This window comes from Cryptomeria japonica, chromosome 7, assembly GCF_030272615.1.
Source record: "Cryptomeria japonica chromosome 7, Sugi_1.0, whole genome shotgun sequence".
NCBI lineage: Eukaryota > Viridiplantae > Streptophyta > Pinopsida > Cupressales > Cupressaceae > Cryptomeria > Cryptomeria japonica.
In genome coordinates, this window is record NC_081411.1 from 479,675,570 (window position 1) to 479,697,114 (window position 21,545).

General features: G+C 38.4%; 1 protein-coding gene across 1 annotated transcript in view; it reads right to left on the bottom strand.

The window, feature by feature from the left end:
• Positions 1-1,926: 1,926 nt before the first annotated feature.
• LOC131065737 (general transcription and DNA repair factor IIH subunit TFB2) overlaps positions 1,927-21,545 on the bottom strand; it is a 189,429-nt gene continuing 169,810 nt past the window's right edge. Inside the window, exons 9-12 of the mRNA XM_059209292.1 lie at positions 3,214-3,304; positions 2,691-2,771; positions 2,472-2,546; positions 1,927-2,289 (exon numbers count right to left, since the gene is read on the bottom strand). Of these exons, the coding sequence (XP_059065275.1) occupies positions 2,143-2,289; positions 2,472-2,546; positions 2,691-2,771; positions 3,214-3,304 (394 nt within the window). The 3' untranslated portion in view covers positions 1,927-2,142. The remainder of the gene's footprint in view (positions 2,290-2,471; positions 2,547-2,690; positions 2,772-3,213; positions 3,305-21,545) is intronic.

Below are 21,545 nucleotides of genomic sequence, written 5' to 3' on the forward strand. Positions count from 1 at the left end.
ACAACCTCTACTTGAGGCACCTCTCGAGGAATAGGTGGACAACTTGTCCAAGCATCGACTATTGTAGAAAGCATCTCAGATCTCAATACTTCTCCATTCCAATTCACTCTTCCTTTTTCGTAAGCCTCAAATTTCTAGAAACCATGGCGACAACTCCTTCATTATTCCCCATGTCTTGGAAGCAATCTCTGCAGTCATCGTAGCTACAACAAAAACCATTAAATCACTAAAGTTTTGATCGTATTCTCATTCCCAAACCTTAGAGGTTATGTCTTTGGTACTTGCTTGGACCACATGAGCAACAGACTCTGCAGCTTCTGCAACAACTACTGACAAATGACCAATTTCTTGAGAGACTATGAAAACAGTGTCCTTCAGAACATTATTCTGATTTTCCATAGGAGAAGGGTAGCTGCCAGCACCAACATACTTCCCATGCTCTTTACTAGCTTGAACATTTTCTTCCAACCTATATAAGCCCTCGAAATTCACCATCACCATTTCTGATTGGTTATCCACACAACGCTTCACATTCCTCTCCAAAAAGGCTTGGTGATTCTTGGTGGGCCTATAGGCATTATGGCTAGGACTCCCTCTGCTATCACAATTAGGGCTTGAACTCTGCCCATATGTAGAGACATCTTGATCGCACATACCTGAAATGAAAGGCGTTTCCTTATTGAATGGCTCATGATCAATCTCCTCGTGATTGAGAGCAGGAATGGGTTCAATGTTCCTCTTATCAATGGTAACAATGGGATTATAATCAGAAGCATATTCAACGAGTCCTGCATTGACTACCTTGACAGTAGCATAAACCTCCTTATCTTTCAATTGTGCCTCAACATTTTTCAGCTTGGCTTGAAGCTCAGTTTCTCTCAAAAGAGCGTTTTGCAGATCTTCTTGAAGAGCAAATAATTTGGCCTTTGAACTTGTATAATTATTTTCAAGAGCTGTTACAAAGTTCTCAAGTTCAAGATGCCTATTAGTTGATATATCTTCAAGGCTACCAATATTTAATTTTGGTCTATTTAAGCTTTTTATCGGTTCTTTTTCCCTTAGACTTGATGTAGTCTCAATCTCCAAAATTCTTGCCAATGAATCCTCCATAAAATACGGTAGATCCGTGAGAAACAGATTTTCCACCTTTAGTCTCACAATTTTGTCTTCTTGGTAGTTTTCGACATCATATGCCTCATCTTCCTCAAATTCATCTTCACTTGCCTCTGCATCTTCTTCTTTAGTCAAATCCTCATTTTTCAAGCCATCCCACCAATGTACATGGTGTTTTGTTTCAACATTCACATGCACAACACCAATCTCTAAATTGCCAAGAGATTCTTTGATGACTGAATCAGCTTCATCATCTTCTTCCATCTCTGCTCAATCCAACCACATCTCTGATACCAATTGTTAATTTTAAATGAGCAATGAAAACATATAAACAACTAAACTAAAATGAAAACAAACAGAAAATAAACAAATAACACAGTACACAACGAATTACGTGGTTCACCATAACTGGCTACATCCATGGAAAAACAGGGAATAACTTCTATTAACTGATATACCAATACATCAGTACATGGACTGCACACATCTATTTATGCATTCATATTCAGCTATGAATCAAAGAGTTGAGAAGGCGAATGGTCATTTGACTACTGGGCTTCACATTCTCAACATTTATCAGTTGTTTATGAAAGCACTCGTCTTGACTAAAGTTGTTTTTAACATTAAACTATAGACTGAAATAGTTATGAGAGCAAGCCCAATTGAACAACTGGTAATACTAAATCATAATATGCATTATTCCCTTAAACCAGTTTTTATCTTCATAAAGCAATTTGATGTTTTATAGCAATCGAGAAAAGTAGTAACAGCATGATTAATCGATCGCGTATCTTTAAAATTAAATGTCTGGAATAAAATAGTTATGTCTAGCACTCGAAATGAGGACACTAAATCATGATATACAACACTTAAACTCATCTTCAAATACCATTTGAAATTTCCACAAATCAGAATGTTAGCAAACAACTTGTTTTATCATTTCATCAGTATGGCAGAATAAATTTCTGATATCATAGTTCTCTACAAACAAGATGATCTCTTGTGGTACAAAATTAACTTGGGTCTTTCTTATTTACAGGAAGCAGCATTAGCTTTCATGAAGGTTCGCATTTCATTATCTTTTTCTTGAATAACAACAAGCTGTGTTCTTTCACCGTGCTTCCACAATAATGCTTTAGTTTCTCTTGCATGTTTGACGCTTCTCTCGAAGAATCCCTGCTCAAAACAACCGTCAAAACCACAACTTCATGGGTTGATATGAGTTGCAACTGTGTTAACTTTAGAATTTATTCTTGGGTGGAGCATTTCAAATGCCATTGTTTGCTAATCACACTTCTTTTAACAAATAAATGAGACAAAATCACCTTCAAATTTGCTTGGAAGTTTAATGGACTTACTTGTGTAGGAAAATCAGTGTATATACAAGCAGGAGTGATGTCAACTCTATTTTTTTCTCTCTCCCAAAGTTTAAGCTGGCATGCAATCAAATTTGACTCTAGAGACTCTTAATTCACTTATCTTGAAAATAATTGATTCAAAAAAGGGCAGCCATGCAGAAAATTATATAAATGAACAAAACATACTTTAATCATCTGTTATTCCTAGCATTTCCACACCTGGTCAGTCACATTAGTAGGTACTGCACTTTCCCGATTTGCTATACGTGGGTGTGCATTCTTAGATAGAAATTCAATGATCTACACATAAAAGATTAAATCATCAACATCCACCATTACAACTAGGTGCACAATGATCAACTTTCCCCCTCAAATTACATTGTTAGTTTCATTATTAATCATTTAGGTAAGAAATGATCACTTAAAAAGTAAAAGCTAAATATGAAACGTTTATATTTTTGACAGTTCATTGCTCACAATCTGTTGTCAGTGATATACCAAAACATGTCTTGATGTGAAAGAGGGAGAAAATGCTCAGAAAACTTAAGACTGAAGGTTACAATCTTTCAACAATGAACACTTCGTTCACTATTGATAAAGAAAATTTATTCACTATATTTTTTTCATTAAAAATATTACAAATGCTTAATATAGTTGATTTTATAATAATTCAAATCAATTAATAAATATTAAAAAAGAACTAATATTTATATGTCAATTGAGAAAAGAAATGGTAGAATACCTGTTCTGCTGTAATACCACAATCAAATGCTGCATATAATGATTCTCTTGTTAGAATTCCAACAATGAGATTGGGTAGTTGATTCTCGATCCTGAATATTAAAAAATAAAAATAATTTTTTTTTACGATTTATTCAACTACGAGTTTTAGATAATAATAATGAACATAAAGTATATTCAAATAAATATAATTCCTGATACAAATGTTTATACAAAATAATTATGACTTTAATAACCAAATAAGATTCATACAAGACATTAGAAGAGGACAGTAGTATCATTAATGATTTAACCGATGTCATTCAACCCATGAAAACTTATTTTATCGTGAATAGCTCTAAACTGATAATTAGAAATGACTTATTTTTCACTTGATAGCTTATGAACCATTCTTTTCAAAGACATATACGATTTATTGATGCATGTTATAGAAAGGTTCTGAATTTATATGTCAAATCAAATTAAATCAAGGCATTTCTTCAAGTACTACCCCTATCATCCCCGAGATTCCCTACCAACAATCTGGTAAATAATAGGGTTAAGTTTATATGAGTGTAGGATCCCTTGCTAATTCTGATTCTAATTTGCTGATTAGAAGCTCAAGGAATATCATCAAACACTTTGCACACAATGTCTGATGCTGATTATGCCTTTGGTTTACCTTGTTGTATGCTGCAAATGATGTCTTTTTGAATGCTTCCAATGATGCAAGATGGTTTATTAATGTAATAGAAATGATGTGCTAACTGTTCTTGACCTTTCATATGCATATAAGAGACAAAAATTAACTTGTACAGCTAGTTGGCATATTGTCAAACACTTTCCAAGCATCCTAGTTAACCAAAATGCACTTACAGCAGAATGTCATTAACAAAAACACTTGACATACATGCATACATAATTCTGATAACAATAGTATGTAGTTACCACTAATGCAGAACATATGCAATATAATGAACCTGAGAATTGATAGTAGCAGTACTAAATGATTCGATTCTTCACAAGGACTGATTGTCTACACTCCCAAAATGCTATGGATGTCTTCTAGAATGTAAGAGGCACCTTCGAAGTATTTAGTAGAATTTTTCCAGCACCCTCAGTCAAAATCGCCCTATGCACAAGAGCGCCCAGCTTGGAGGAATGACACCGTTGCTAAAATCTGGTACAGCATGTACATTCAGCAGCTGTATGGCCTGTGAATGATTTCCAACACTTTGCAAAGTGCTGCTCTGATTCTTCTATCCAATCCAATCATAAACCCTTACGAATTCTCACAAATTTAGCACAATGTTGACCTCTGAATGAAGCCAATCAATTAGCAATCTTCAGCTGATATTTCACAACCTCAGTATGCTGCCAATGAAGAGTGAACGTTCTTCAAAGTCTGGAAAAGATTGAAAATCTGCAGAAACCCTTGGTCTCTCACAAATCCCAATGCTCCAGTGAAAAGACAAAGCCGAATAGTCATAACATAATGAGTTCGATTTGCCTTGAAGCCCTTTTAATACTTCTCCGAATGGCTCCACCCGAAAAGCAATTAAATAACGTTTAAATGTTATTTTAATATTTACTTCATGGACTTAAGAAAATAGTATTAATCTTGGGCGTACTTTTCCAGTGAGCATTAATTACTCATGACCCTCAAAATGGCCCCACTTTATTATAAAGTCAATTTATAACTAAATAAGTAAACATCATTAAAGGCCATTAAAATATTAGTATCTCATTAAATACTCATTATTTTGACAAGCTGTCTGAACCAGGGAGTCAACCACTGCCTCCACTACGCATCCAACTGCCTTACTAAAAATAGTAAGAGTCCCTCTCAATCAATCACTGACTTACTATAAATAGTAAGTGTGTGAAACTGAGTCAAACGAAGGCCAAATCTGAACCAAACTGAGTTCCCGAGAAGAGAACACTCTACCAATTGCCCTCTAGGACCCTCTAACCGTCTGCTTCAGCCTACGAGGGCCAAAATAATAGGCTAATCCCTCAAACTTTGATGCTCACAAAAATGGGGACATTACAATGAGAGATTTGTATTCAAATCTCTAAGAAATCTGTTACTTTTTTTTATTGGTAATTGTGAGTATGTTTTATTAATATAAAAAGTAGTTTAATACATAAAGGATATCAAAATCAGGGATTAGCCCCTGTATCAATCTTTGCACATAAAAACTACTACCATCCGAACCACAAGTCACCTTATTGCTAAGCATACTACCCATGAAATTGACACCCTACCCACCTACAAACCATTATCCAACCAACACCAAAATGTGGCATACTGCCATAGTTACATTGTACCAAAATTAAACAAAATACAGGTTCAACTGCTATCCACCACAATGCAAAGAAACTAAAACAAGTTACAATTTTTTCTTCTTTTTACCCGACGCATTGACCTAAAAATCTTCGGGAGCAAATTTTGTTTTCTTCAATGCATCCTTTTGCTTTGCCTCTCGTGCCCCCTGCAACTCCACCTCCTTCTCATGGAGAAAGTCCTTCAAATCATCCCAGCCCACACGTGCCTCCTCCATTCGAGCATCACAATCAACACCATCATTCCAAAGGATGAAGGGCCTAAACTTTGCATTGATTCCATCTTGCATGATGCCCTCGCCAAACTACCGCCATAGTCCTTTACGCACTTCCGCTCTTGCCATGATAGAGGTCATCCCACACAGAGAATGATCAGGGACACAAGCTCGCACCACCCACACCACCTCCTCCTTCGAGCCAAAAACTAGGCCCCATGTGACTTCCATGGAGATAATGTCGGCATTCGTTCTGTAATGAAACTTCAACTACAAGTACTTCTCACCAAGCAACACCTCCAGAATTTGTAGGGAAGTGGGGTCATCAAATTTAAATATGCCCCCAAGCCTTCTCTCAGAAATCTTGCCAAAAAAGGCAAGTTGATTAATGGTCACCCCCCCTATCACAATATCAAATGCTTCCTCTGCACACCTCAGCTTGGGAAATACAAATTGGCCACCCACCCCTGCATTTAAAATGCACCAGCTAACCCCTTGTCAAATCCACATTTATTGATCATTAATTCTTCCTCCCTCAATGGTGTAGGAGTCACACATTGGCCAACTCAACACCTTGAAAATCCTCCCAAACGCCTTCCTTGCCCACCTCATGCAATGATGTAGCCGATTTGGAAAGTACATCGGCCAGATCATTGCCTTCTCTTAATACATGAGAGATTTGAAAGGAATGGAAAGTTTCTAATTCCATTTTAATTAATTGGATGTATTTATTGATTTTCTATGAAGTCACCTTGGCTTTCATAATGGCATTAACAATTATTTGTGAATCACCCTCCAAATGCAAACATGGAATTGATAAACGTTGCACCACCATCCTTAGCCTCCACAATCTAGCCCGCACCTCTGCTTTGTTGTTTGTTCCGTCCACCAATCTCCTTGCCCTAATAGCCATACTCATGCTCATATCCGCACATGAATCTACTATGCTTCCCCAGAATTATTCTGACAAAACCATGGAGACTTCTAAATACTCTTACAATTCCCACTCTAAGAACCTCAGAATGAAGAACCAAAGAAAGAAAAGGTTCGCTGTCCCAATCATAAGTAGAAGAGAGGGCATAAGGATAACCACTAGTTAGAGCTTGAACACTTCTCATACACGGATATTGATTGCCCCAACTCGCCATAACTCTCATCTCAAACCATAAACCTACCTTGCCAAGAGAATGTGAAGTCTGAAAAAGAATACACCAACAGCCCACCAAATCTGAAATGATTGACTTGAAATCTGATTTTAGGAAAATCAGCATCCAAGAAGATGAACAGCTATTGCAACACAGGAAATCGTCATCCAAAACAACACATTTGCTCATGTCCAAGGCTGAAAATATCCTCTCTAGTGACTCCAACTTCATAGAGAACCATCCTTTGCTCAGAATATCTTCCCAATCCACTAGTTGATGAGCAAAAGGAACCATCAAACACATCTGCTGATCAGAATCTGAACTAATGTGTAAGCTGATCGGATTGTGGACAGTAGTGCCAACACTCATTGTCACAACTCCAAGGCTCTCTGAAATATGAGCCATAGCATAAAGTTCACTATCCTGGACCAACTTTGGAGGTAAATTGTTAAAGTTTACAACATAAACCTTCATAAAGAGAACTCCTTGAGTTTGGAAGGTCTGAAATAAACAATAACTACTACTGTAAATGATTGAAATCAATGAAGTGCAATTTAATTGAAGTGCTCTACATAGAGGACAATAGTAGTACCAATGAATTTTCCAAGTATAAGCATGAAAGTTGAGCATTCCAATGCTAAAAAATAAATCAAAGGTGACTGGAAAACACCTCCAAGCAATCTCCAATTGAAAACCATTACTTGCATGACCAAAGAAATTGAACCAGCTCCCATGAATGAGAGAAAACCATAAAGTGAAGCAACTAATCTGCAACCAATCAGCAAGCCCAAATATGAAAATCTGATCCATTCTTTTCCAAAGAAGATGCCCAAGAGTATGCATTTGATCAATGCTCCAATTTTGAAACAATATCTCATGGTTGCAAATTGCACCCGGGTCCCAAACTCTGCAATGTGATCCACCCTCATTGCTGAAGTCAAAAGGAATTCCCACATCAAACTTGAAAAGTGGATTAACAAATGTCCAATCAGCATCTGTATCAAACAACGGATTATCAACCTACTGATTACTATCATAGTCATGCTCCACCCAAACATTCTGCTGCTCCAAAATCACCTTTTCTGATCTTAAGGGACAAAGAGAAAGATCATACTCCTGAATGCAATCAAGCTCCTCCATTACCTGATTGATCTCCTTGGCCATTTCTCTATTATCTTGCTCTCTTAAATGTTTGGCCTCATAGAGATGATCATTTGCTTAAGTGTCTCTTGGACACTTTTGAAAGCAAGCCTAGTGGAATCAAGCTCAGTGGCTCACTAACCTCTACCCTCAATTTCTTATTCAAAGACAAAGTCTCATCTGCAAACTTGGCAGCAACATCTCTATCATGCATCATGTGTAAGAAAACCAATTTTATTCCTTCCATTGTGTTCTTGATCATGTGCAAATCAGCAAGGGGAACATTTTGTTCACATTGGTCTCTTGGTGTCATGAAGATGAATTTTTCAACTAGGCTTCTAATGTCATCCAATCTAGATAAAGTGTATTTCATTTTCAGCAGACACCAACAATTCATTTTTCCAATCATAATCATGCAAGGCAAATGTATTGTTGTTATAATGAATACCAAAATCACAACTATCACATTGGGCATCAAAGTCTTCTAGGCTATCACAAATCACTTGTGCCTCTTCTTTATCACCCTCAACAATGAACTGTGAATCTAGATCAATGAGTCCACTGTGTCTATGCTCAAGATCAACAACATGCATTGATAAATCAGTCATGTCATCAACACCATCAATGCCATCTTCCATGTAAACATTGTTCTTTAAAACGAATACAATATTAGGATCAAAAGTAAATTCATCCCATGTTGGATCCTCTTCAAACTTAGTTTCTTTTACACCTGGATCTCAAATGCTAAAAGGCTGATTACTTTGTTTAGTTAAAAAGTGCTCACCATAGCTCCAAGTATCATCCAACTTAGATCTTGAATCTTCTCTTGGTTTCCACACATTGTTATTCTCACCAAGAGCGATGCTAGAGCCAAGTGATGTTCCATCTTCCCACTCAAAGAGTGGATTGTCATATTTCTTCTCTATACCCATCTCAAACAATGGGTTATCATTGGAAACCACAAACTGATTTTCCAAAGAAAGTAAACTGCTGCTATGATGAATAGCAAAATCAGAATCTTCGTCATACCTTTCAGCAGTGATTCCATGGCTCGATTTCCCCCAAAAGCATTTAATATTTCATTAATTCATTAAATGCCTCACCTAGGCCATTTTTAATGAGTGCAAAGTGGGCATCCATCTTAATGTATTAATATTTGACTTTATTACATTAAATGTCCCTTATAATATAAAGTCCAAATATTAATCATTATTATTCACTTATAATTAATTATTATTAAAGTATAACTTTAATAATAATTAAAATATCATAACTCCAATAATAACTATTATTTCTCAATTCTGCAAACACCATAAGGTAGCCCACTGCGTCCACTATTGATCCATTTGCCTTAGTAAAAATAGTAAGGGTCCCTCTCAATCATCCACTGATTTATTATAAATAGTAAGTGTGTGAAATTGAGTCAAACGAAGGCCAATTCTAAACCAAACTGAGTTCAGAAGAAGAGAACACTTTGCCAACTGCCCATTAGGACCCTCTAACCATTTGCTTTAGCCTACGAGGGCCAAAACAATAGACTAAAACATCACAAATAGGAACGAGCTAAGAGGGGGCATTACAGTCCACCCTCCCTGAAATTGCTTGTCCCCAAGCAATCTCCACTACTCAAAAAAAGAAAACCCTCTGAAGGATCACTCCACCTGGGTCCCAAGGGAAGAACTATGTAACGTCCTTGATATCACCAACCAACTCCTGTAACATCAACACCAATGGCATTGATAATACCTGCTGAACCAAATCAACCCCAACCCTAGGCATCACCTGAACATAAATCTCATGAAGAAGGAACTTGGAATGCTGACAAGGTTTACTTCTCAACTTTGCGCCAAGCAAGCTGTCATACACACTATCTAGCACATGCGCCACTAAATTGTGCATATGAAATAGATCATGTACATGAGGACCAAATGTAAACTGTACACACTCCTCACTATGTACACCTCAGAAAACTCCTCTGCAAACCCTATCTGAAGACCCAATGCATTGGAAGGGTCCCAAATGCTACAATCAATGCTCATCTCAGGTCTAGAGTCAAGAGAGTGATCAACATCTAACTCGAAAATGGGATTATCATAAGACAATGTAGCATTTGCCTCAAACAAGGGATTGTTCACAAACTGAACAATGCCTCCATGTTGATCTAAATCATACAACTTTGAACCCCTGGAGTCATGAGTGAACACAAACTCCTCCCGGATCATCTCACACTCCTTCTCTTGAATAATCTCATGCTCCCTTTACCAACGAGAGAGATAGTACACAAGCTCCCATCTGCAATTCCCCTCAACAGATATTTCTTGTTATTCAACTCAAATTTCATTTCCAATCTAGGTACGTTGAGGGTAAACTCTCCAATGTCTTGGAGCCATTTCATACCCAATACTATGTCCACCGCACCCATTTTGACCACATAGAAGTCAGCCTGTAACTCATAATCATTCAGTTGTAAGGTGAGATTACCTATCCGCCTAGTGCATGTGAGGGTATATCCATCTGCACCTCGGACTCTAAACCCATTGAAGTCCTCTTACTGAAGTCTACATCTGGTCACAAACCTCTCATCAATAAAATTATGCGTTGCTTCAGTGTCAAGCATAGCAATGCAACGCTGTCCATTGACTGTTCCTCAGAATGAAATCTCATCCTACACATTAGCAAATAATGCCATAGGAGATAGATTCCCATTAGGCCCAAAATCTGCAGAGGCTTTTCCACCCTGATCATCCCTGAAGCAGCTCACCGATATGAAATTTCAGAATCGAAATCCTCACAGTACGCCCACATTACATGATTGGCTTTTCCCTTAGGCCTTAGAGGGCAGTCGTGCTCTCTGTTGTAAGGCTCCTTGCACCAAGAGCACAATTTTTCTTTCCTTAACTCCTCCCGTGACTCCTCATCCACCATGGTTGCTGATTTATTTTTCTTATCAACAAATTGTTGAGGAGTCACATTGCTGGAAGAAGTAGCATCCTTATGAGTAGGCTTGCTTTTCAGAGCTGCAGACTCAATGCTTTTGGCCTTCCACATAGCTTCTTGAAGTGAAGGGGGATCAAAATCTTTGATCCATCCTCTCAATGGTTTAGATAAGCCCTTTGTAAACAACATAACCAACCTTCTTTCAGATATGTTGGGAACCATAACCGATAGCTTTCGAAAATCACCAATGTAACTCTCTAGACTCCCAACTTGCTTGAGCTGTGCCAAGTCCCTGAAATATGTTTCAGGATCCTTCTTATCAAAGCGTTAAATCAACCTATTGGTGAACTCCTGATATGAGGTAATGAAGTTATGCTGCAAGGTTACCATCGCATTGTAATGTCGAGTTCGACTTCTGCGAACATTGTGTTGTTCTAACCTTGAAAGGCTAGGATGGAAGCAACTCTATTCTTTATATCTCAATTCGAACATTGCAATATTGATTATGAATAGCATGAACTGGGCCTGGGTCATGTAATGCTTTGAGAATGAACAATAATTGGAAGGGATGCTCCAAGGTATAGAAATAGAAGGGATGTCATGGGATTAGATGCTCTTGGCTTTCTTGTTGTTCTAGCTACCTATGCTTCTATGGCCTTTGCCTATACTAATGTTGGATCAACTTATATAGAACCAACTGCTGAACCAGCTGGACCAATAGAAGCAATGAGAAGGCTTTCTTAATGCTTCTACTAGAATTGCTATTACTGGTGGTATTGACGCTTCCACTGTTGGTGTTGGTGCTTGGTCTTTATCACAAACACAAAGGTCTCTATTTGGATGTTAAGCTCAAATGGGCTATGATGTAAAAATGAGCGACAAAAAAAGCTATCAATTGTATGTGCAGACGAAAGTCGACAAAAGTAGGTATGCTGCGAGTGATGCTTGCTAATGCTTTTGATGCTTACTTTTCTCTAAGCGCTATTGGATGTGCCTTTGTTTGAGGTAAACTAGCTTTGCTACTGGTTATTCTACTGTTGGCTAAGCAACTCAATCTCAAACTAGGTAAAGTTAAGAAATTGGATTTCGAATTTTAGCCCTCTAGGAACCTTCTATGTATGCCCACCCAGCCCCTACAAAGTGCCCCGAGAAAGGGGTGGGTGGGAGGACAAAAGGGGTTTCCCCTCACAAATTAATCTACCCTCTGCGGGCCTAATTAATTAACTTGTTAATGGCATCAAGCTACCTTTAGAATAGTAGGGGGCATTAGTTCATTAATGCACCCCCAACCCCCACCCAATTCTATGGGGGTAGGGGAGCAACTTGCACTCGATAGTTGCTAGCCCTACTATTATAAGGGGCAATTATATTTAGAGAATTGAGTGAATCCCCCATAGAATTGTAGGGACACCTCCCTGCAGGGTATGGGGCATAGGCTAGGTTGGGTTGGGAATAATAGTAGGGGCTAAGACGGGATAAGCTATAAGGGAGCTAGGATAAGTGGGTATGGATGAACCGGATCAACAGTAAATGGTATTGATATAGGAGTGGGACCTAGGTATGGGACTCGATTTGTTCTATCAATAGCCTATGCCTTGTAGATAGATAGGAGCCTCTCCTTACTTTGTCATCACTACTGATGCTAGTTTTTCTTCTGGTGTATCTTGATTTGGACCTGGGAAAAAACTAATCTATCAACTCTGAATCCATAATCAATAAATAGCACGGATATCAAAATCTCCTTCATCCATACCTAGCAGAGGTCCTACCGGCCCCCTGTGAGAACCTTTACGATTCATATGACACGATCTAGTGCTATCTGTTCGCACTTTCCATCCATTGGCTACCTGGCGAATAGTAGGGGCCATCCCAATATTTAATCATCTTGCTAGAGGTTGCCATTAATTAGTCAATGGCATTAGAATAAGGTGGGTGGTCTAACTACAGTCCCTAGAACTAATATCAGGAAGCAGGGTGGTAATCATAGGGTTCCCAGGAGATATAGTTGGTTGGGTGGGGGCCATAGAAGGAAGCCCCATAAATGAATGCTTGTGGTATGGCGATAGATAGATAGGTAAAGGCAATTGATTGTAATCTTGAGTGCTTGCAAAGAGGGCCCAAGGTGTGCCGAGAAACATGCATGCCATTAAGTACCCACTACCCCTTGGGCTATAAGCAGCATCTAGAAAAAAATATAGGAAGATAGATCAAGAATGAGGAGTCGATCTACATGAGGATATGTTTGGAATTGGGTCTATGAAATCCCCTCCTCATCGGTACACCCACCCCAACTTATGGGTCAAAGTATCTCCCATGGGTTACAGAGGGAGGCACTCGACATTAAAAGTTGTGGATTGATCACAGTGCTTGCTTCACTCGCCTCGATTACGCTCCTTATGAAGGTGCACGCTATAGTTCTCGTCATTGAAATGAGGGCGAGATACCAACTACCTGCTCACCTAATCTACCTCTTAATGGCATCAGTTCATTAATGTGCTTGCCCTACAATTCTATGGGTGGCCTCAATTCATAAATATACCCCGCTAGAATTGAGTCGAGTCTTGACTACAGTGCCCTACTATTCTAAGGATGTGCCCCAACCCCCTACAATTCTATGGGGGTAGGGAATCTGCCCCCTAGTCAATTAATTAACCTGCTAGCCCTTTAGTATAGTAGGGCCTCCTCCAGTTGTTCCCACCCAGTCCATAGAATTTTAAGGCTCGATTGGTTATTCTAGGAAGCGCATTAATCTCCCCCAACCCCCTACAATTCTATGGGGGTAGGGGGCCCTTTAAATAGTAGGGGGGCATCAGCTTGCTCCTACAATTTTAAGGGCACTACAATTCTATGGGGCTAGATTAAGCAATTATAGTTGTTGCTAGAATCGAGCTAGAATAAGGGGAGAGGCCAAATCAATGGATGTCATTTATCAATCAACGAGATCAACTGGTTCTAGCACCGAATCGAGCAAATTAGTAAACATCCCTTTGAGGAGCCTCTACTATCTTAATTGTAGAGACAACTAAGAAAGGAAGGGAACTATAGTTCGTCTCGTAGTGGACCCCCCATCTCCCTCTTATTATTGCATGGGTAAGAGCCCATTGGAATAGTAGGGTGGCAGGAGCCCATTAGAATAGTAGGATTAATTAATCAGTGAATAAATTAGCCTACTTCCCTTTAGCCCCCCACAGACGCTAGAATAAGGTGGGAGTTGTAGTTCTTGCAGAGACAAAGGTAGTTTGCTACCTTGCAAGTTCATCGAGATCGAGATGCTGTTCCAATTTTTTAGCCATGCCTAGCATCTTTTCCTGTTCCATATCCAATTGGAGCCCCTACAATTAGTGGATCTCCATCTCAATTTATAAATGGAAGGGATAGCTATGGCTCTGCAATTTTATCTAGAAGGGGATATAAAATGGTCACTATAGCCGTCCGCATATGGCTATGGAACTAGAACTGGAACTGCTCAATTTCGAATTTGAATCTAGGCTTGACTGGTAATGGCTCTCGATCTCCAACTAGAGCACCTAGAAGGGATGCTAGGGGTAAACTCAATCAACTAGAATAGAATTTAGGGCTATAGCAAGGTGGTTGATCAATGGGTTAAGGATCAAACAACCATTTCCATTGTAGGGGTTATTCTAGCCCCCTATTATTCTAAAGGGCCCCACCCCTATCCCCTCCCAGCCCCCCCATTATAGTTATAGTTCTATGGTTCCCCCTAAAATTCTATAGGGGGTTGATTAATTTAAAGATTAATAAGGGTTCTCTCTTTGCTTCTTATTTTGACACGCTGAGCATTGGGCCCTACAATGGCCCCATAGAATTGTAGGGGGGTGGTTCTGTTGCTTTTGCTTCTCGATCAACTCAATCCCCACTAGAATTGTAGGGGATGGGGTCTCGATCTCTAATTGGGAATAGTAAGGATGTTGGGCGATATAGTGAAGGAGATGCTAAACAGGCTATGTTATGGCAATTAGTTGTCTCAATCTTGATTGCGAACTGGTTTTGAATCAAGCGCTTAAACTGGTTCATTGACTAGCATTGGCTCTCCAACGGGTGGAATTATATCTCAATATCGATCTGTAGGATCTACTCCAACTCCTACCCATGCCTTTTTTGCTTCATATGCCTCTAGTTTAAGATCAACCGCTTTATATGCTCAGTTCTTTTGCTTGGAAAATTGTACCCGCGAGTGGACTTCAGGGCCTAAAGATGTGAAAGTTGTTGCTTACTCCCAATGCTGCATGGAAAAAAACATCGTGTTTCCTTTTATTCTAGTTCTCATAAGTCTTCTAGGGTTTTGGATTATATTCATTCAAATGTGTTTGGTCCTGTTAATGTTCCTTTGATATCTAGATCTGTGTATTTTGTCTCTTTCATAGATGACTATAGTAGGACATTTGTGTATTTCCTCAAAAGTAAATCTGAAGGTTTTAGTCAGTTTAAGGAGTTCAAATCCTTGTTTGAAAACCAAACTGGTAGAAAAATTAAGTGTTTGAGGATTGAAAATGGCTGTGAGTTTTGTTTGGAAAAAAATGACAGGTTTTGTAAGGACCATGGGATTACAAGACATAAAACAACTCCATACACTCCTCTGCAAAATCGAGTTGTAGAGAGGATGAACAAAACATTGATGGAGAGGGCTAGGAGTATGTTAAGTGGTGTTGGGCTTGAATAGAAGTTCAGGGCTGAAGTTGTGGCCACTACATGTTATCTGATTAACAAATCTCCTACTTCGGCACTAATTGAAAAGACACCCATGGAGGTGTGTTTTGGTAAGAAGCCCCCATTGAGACATCTCAGGTTCTTTGGATCTGAGACATATGCACATGTGTCAAGTGAGAAAGGAGAAAAAAAGGAGAACAAGGCAGTTAAGTGTATCTTCATTGGCTATGGTATTAGTGTGAAAGGTTCAAGCTTTGGGATTCAATTGCAGAAAAGGTTCTCTATAGTAGAAGTGTGATCTTTCATGAATTGAAACCTTCCACTATTGATTTGCAGCCAAAGAAGGAAGAGAAACAGAAGGAGGTAGTCTAGATTCCTTCTACCCCTGAGAAAGAAGAACTACGAGCTCCTAGTGGACCTGATGATGAGGAGAGCTCAAGCAGCTCTGAAAGTTCTGAAGAAGAGCAAGAACCTCAACTTCAGGAATTGAGGAGGTCTACCAATGATAGGAAGTGGCTTGACAGATATGAATATTCACCAGAAAGGTTTGGATATTCTATGTTGGATTCTAGTTGTATATTTGCTTTGATTGCTAACGCTGATGAGCCTTGGATTGTTAGAGAGGCTATGGGTATGCATGATGCAGATTCCTAGATGAAAGCCATGAATGAAGAGATGGTTGTATTGAAGAAGAATGCTACATGGGATCCAGTACCTTTTCCTGAAGGACGAAAACTTATTGGATGTAAATGGGTGTTCAAGAAGAAATTGGGTCTAGATGGCAGTGTTGAGAAGTACAAGGCATAGTTGGTCGTGAAGGTGTATTCATGGGTGGAGGGAATTGACTATGGTGAAATCTTCTGATGCAGAGAAGGTCATCAAACACAAAACCAAACCAATTTACTCTCCTTGGAGTGCTTGCAAAACCCTAAAGCGGGAATCTTTCTCCCAACTCACCTAACCCTTCACTAGCCCAACTCAATGGCAATTTTTCACCCAACCTTAAGACAGACCCCAAAATGGTTTAATCTTTCAAGGGAAGACTTCAAAAGTGTTTAAGGAAATCATAACAACAACCACCAATGTAATATCCCTTGCTGATTATGGCCTTAAAATGCTGGAGATAGGCTCAAGGGATATTGTCAAACAGTTGTCCTTTAACTCTTAAACCAGCTGTTACTAAAATCTGATTGCTTTCAATGGCTCAAGGTATTATATCAAACAACTCACATACAAACATTAGGCTTGCTGTTCTGAGTTTCAGACTGATAACCTTGCGTGTTATTGACACAGAAAAAGGCTTTGCATAAATTTGCGTGTTATTGACACTAATACACATGGAATGTATTTGCAAAGATTTCAGTGATATCTACCATTACAAACTCAATGCATAATGACTCTTGATATTTCCAATGTATATATATGAATCACTAAACTGAAAACAACTTGAATATGCATCAAATAGGGAAATTGTCATTTTGTCAAATAGTTGCCATACATGCTTCAGAATAACAAATTGAATATCCAATACTGCTGTCATTAAGATCTGATTACAATTTCAGTGTAATATCCCCTGCTTATATAGGACTAATATTGCAAAGAATATTGAAAAACAACTAGCGGACAATCTGCTGTTCTAGTTTTCTGTCTGTATAATGTGCGTGTTATGCGATTTCTAAACTGCAATATAACTTGCGTGTTATGTTGTTTTGTCTGATGTAATGCATGTTATTGACATCACAACACTAATGCAACTTACAAAATGACTTTTATAATGTTTAAACTAGTAGCACAATGCATGAACAACTTCTATTTAACCCTTCCAGTGCATATACATAACTTTCAAAGAGAGAATATGCATCTACAGCAGACTGACATTTAATCAAACAATTGATGCGCATCTAGAAGGTTGGAGCAACAACATATGAACTAAGAGCAACCTTATTCCTCCTTTGTTATAGATAATAAATCAGTTACAAATGAATAATGGCCAAGACTCTTGGCTGTCAATGAAGTATGTCTCAGAATTTTCTGAGTATTAATTGGCAGCAAGCATTCACACATACAATATTGAAAACTTAGCAAACAATATCAAAAGTGAACCTGGATAAAGCGCCGTGAAGTATGAATGAAGAAGCAACAATTTCAAGTGTCTTGATGCCTTCCCAGGGACAAATCAAATATTTCATCCAAATCGCCCCTGTTTCTGCTGTGAGTACCCAAACAAATAAACTTCAACTCTTTCGCTGCCCTTCAAACTTCTAACTTTGTCAGCACACCCTTCCTATGTGGCCGTCTCAATCTTGAAGAGATTCAATGCACAACAATGGAGCAATGCGCAAAATCGTGGAAATTAGGATGATTGGTCGAATTTTCTTCAGACTGGTTTTTGAACATGCATTCACCTCGAACCACCTTCAAAATGCTCCTACATGAATCACCTAACTCCTCCCATACTGCAGATACAAGTGTGGATCAAAATGACCCCTAGTGATACAAAATCGTGGTATCACACAAGCTGATACAAGTCTGAAAATGTCTGAGATGTAAACTCAGAAAATAGAAGATGTAATCGGCTCTCATATAGCGGAATTCTTGAAGACTTCTAACACCAAAATATGCCTCCAATGATCTCCAAATTGAATTTAATCAAAGTCAGCCCTTGGCCACCAATGAAGCTCAAGTGAAAGGACTGATTTGTCCTTCCCAACCACCATGACAATGTAGAAAATTCAATAAGCTCAATATGGAAGACTGAGTTGTCTCCCACTCTCAGCTGCAACCCCTCAGAAGATCTTTCACTCCCTTAGTTATGCTATCAATGGGAGTTTTCGTTCCCAAAGACAAAATTCTGCAGACACCCTTAGTTCTACAAAATTCAATCAATATCCAAAATCCAATCCCAAGCTGCTTTGAAGCTCAACTAGATCTCCCTTAATACTTTTTCCAGCCCATTCTAGAAGCTTCTAGAAATAATATTATTTCACTTAAGTGACTTTATGATATAATATTTAATTAAGTCACTTTATTAAATTAGTTAAATATAAAGTCATCTTTTAATTTTTAATTTATTAGATAACTTTATAAATAATTAACTTATTATTATTAATTAAAATAATTAATTAAGCTATCCATGAAAAATAATAATAATTTGGACAACTTAACTAATTAAATTAATTAATTAATTCCTCTCCAAAAATGGGGACATTACATTCAGACTATTACAAGTGACACAATAGCACTAATTTCTTAGACCTAATTGACTTATGAGGTATTCATTGGCTGCCCCTACTTTTCTGAACATAAGGTACTTAGGCATTAGACATTACATAGGCAAATAATGATCAAGAACCTAGTTATTTGATGCCACGAGGAAAAGTAGATCCCAGCAACCATGTAGGATCTGTCACGAATTTTTTAAGGCTTCAATAGTGAAATCGCCCCACTTGGAGTATGGCGCCAAAACCACTTGAGTTGCAGATGTAATAACAAATAAATGCAACACTCTCTCCCTTCCAAGTAATGATTGAAATGATTGCCAAGGCTAGCCAAGTTGAATGAACAAATACCCACAAAATTTTGAGCAACCAGCAATGAGTAATGAGTGAAAATGTGTGACTCAGTAGGTCTGATCACCCTCCATGGCAAACCACGATTTTGACTGAAAATCACCTTCAAACTCCTCCAAACCACCATCAAAAATACCTCCAAGAAATCGCCTAACTCCTAATTAAAGTGCAGATATATATTGATCATGAATTTGAAGCATTTTTCCAATTCGATCTCCATGAATGCTGATGCAGAAGCACAATAAGCTCCAAGTTGAACTCCTAAGGTAGAGCTCACAACCAACGATAATTCGGAAGATCTTTCACAACCTCAAAATCATATTACCAATTGAGAGTTTCCATTCCCAGTGGTTGAAAATAAACTACAGAAACCCTTGGCTCCACAAGCTATCAAACAAAGAGGGTGTAAAAACATTCGATGCCCAACAATGAGACTCATCCCCCTATTTATTCTTTTTCTCACATGGATCAGCCTCCCTTCTAGAAGATTCCCTTTTATAAAATAATATTTAATTGTACCTTAAAAATAATATTTAATTGCACTTTAGAAAATATTAATATATCTTTATAATATGAGTGCAATTAGCAACATACTATTGACGTGTCTGAAGTCACATTGCTGCAAACTCCATACGGCCAACGCAGAATAGAATAGCCGACTGATTATCCTACTCTCTCTTGAGATAAGGAAGTCTCTAATGCTGTTTTCTATGTTTGATCAAAGGAGACTACCTCAAGGTTTCTTTTGTCAGGTCTTGATTGCAGGATCTCTCAGTGGCTCGATGTGTTTATGCTGGATACACAAGGGGGACTTACGATTTGCAACAAGCTAGTATGCTGTGATTCTCGAATTACGCAATAAAGAGCAAAAGGAAAGGTTTAGGAGATCTAAAACTAACAACATGGGTATGCGGGTAGACGGATTCCACATAACCAATTCCTGCTTGGCCAGAATAGCTCACAACCTTGCAGGGACGGTGCAATCTTCAAAGGGACTTGGAAGATTTTTAGACTAGAGACGCACGGCTAAGCACCCAATTCTGGCGCAGCTCAGACGGACACTTGCAATTGAACTAAGCACAATCGAAGGCTCAGGTTAACCACACAAAAGGATACACAATCAGTATATCCTCAGTGGTATGAACCCGAATCTATCAAATACCTGCACACCCAAAACATAAAGATCTATCTAAAATACTGAAGGAAACCATGCAAACAGGATGAAAACAAGACAATAAACACCAAATCAATGTTTATATATTGATCTCATCTACCTATTACAACAATTTCTGCAGCATCTCTATGCTACTGCTAAGATCTAACCTATTCTAACTCTAAAATCTAACTATCTAACCATCTCTGATTATCTCACTATCTAACTATCTAACCCTTTACAAAAGAAAGGCCTCTGCCTTTTATAGATATTACAATTTTGAATCAGAGGCCAGGATGGACTGCATCCAAGGGTCCTAATCTGTCTTCCAGAAGCTGGCAGCTTTAACCCATGCCGAATTAATTCTCAGTTATCCAACCAGCAACTATCTCAACTACCTGCCACTATTTGGCTTCAATTCAAGTCTATCCAATCTTCTTGGTGGTTGGGAATAGTTATCCACAAAAATATCTTGCACAGGACCCATAGGCAGTTTACAATAAAGCAATTTCAGCTTTTAGGAATAGAATTCCTTGAATTAAATCTAGCTGTGTGCTTTTTCTCGAGAAGGCGTAAACTTTGCAGCATTCAGTGTTCTTTGGTCTTTGGTCCTGGTGGTGGACTTCATCTTTCTTCAGCGGCACGGTTCCCAATGTTTGGTTGCTCTTGCGCTCCTGCATCTTTTCTTTTCCAATCTTCAATGCCTGGCCTTGAATTGCGATCCTTCCTTGATTTGCGTCTGAGGCCTTCTCCTGGTTCTTTAATGACGTCCTGCGATCAATCAACCAATTTCATTTCATTAAATCAATTTGAAAAATTAATTAATTAATTTAACAAATATTAAATTTAATTACGATGTCTGGCTTGAGAAGCTCTTTGTGAGATGTATCTTGAAAATGCTTCTCCTTTCTCTTCGAACGTGAAATCTGATCCTTGGTCGATTTACTTCTGCGTGATTTTACCTTTGGAGTTTTGGGCATTTTGAAATCTTCTTATAGCGCGATTATGGAGGTTTGAAGAGCTTTTGCAAATTTTAAAACTCTAACTCTCATGCTTTTCTAGTGAATTTCGGAGAACTTAGACGTTTTGAATTGGAGATATTTTCGGAGTCTGGGGAGGTTTTAGCGATTTTCGGCACTCACAAGGAAATTGCGAACTTCGGATGTTTCCTGTTTTTTGCC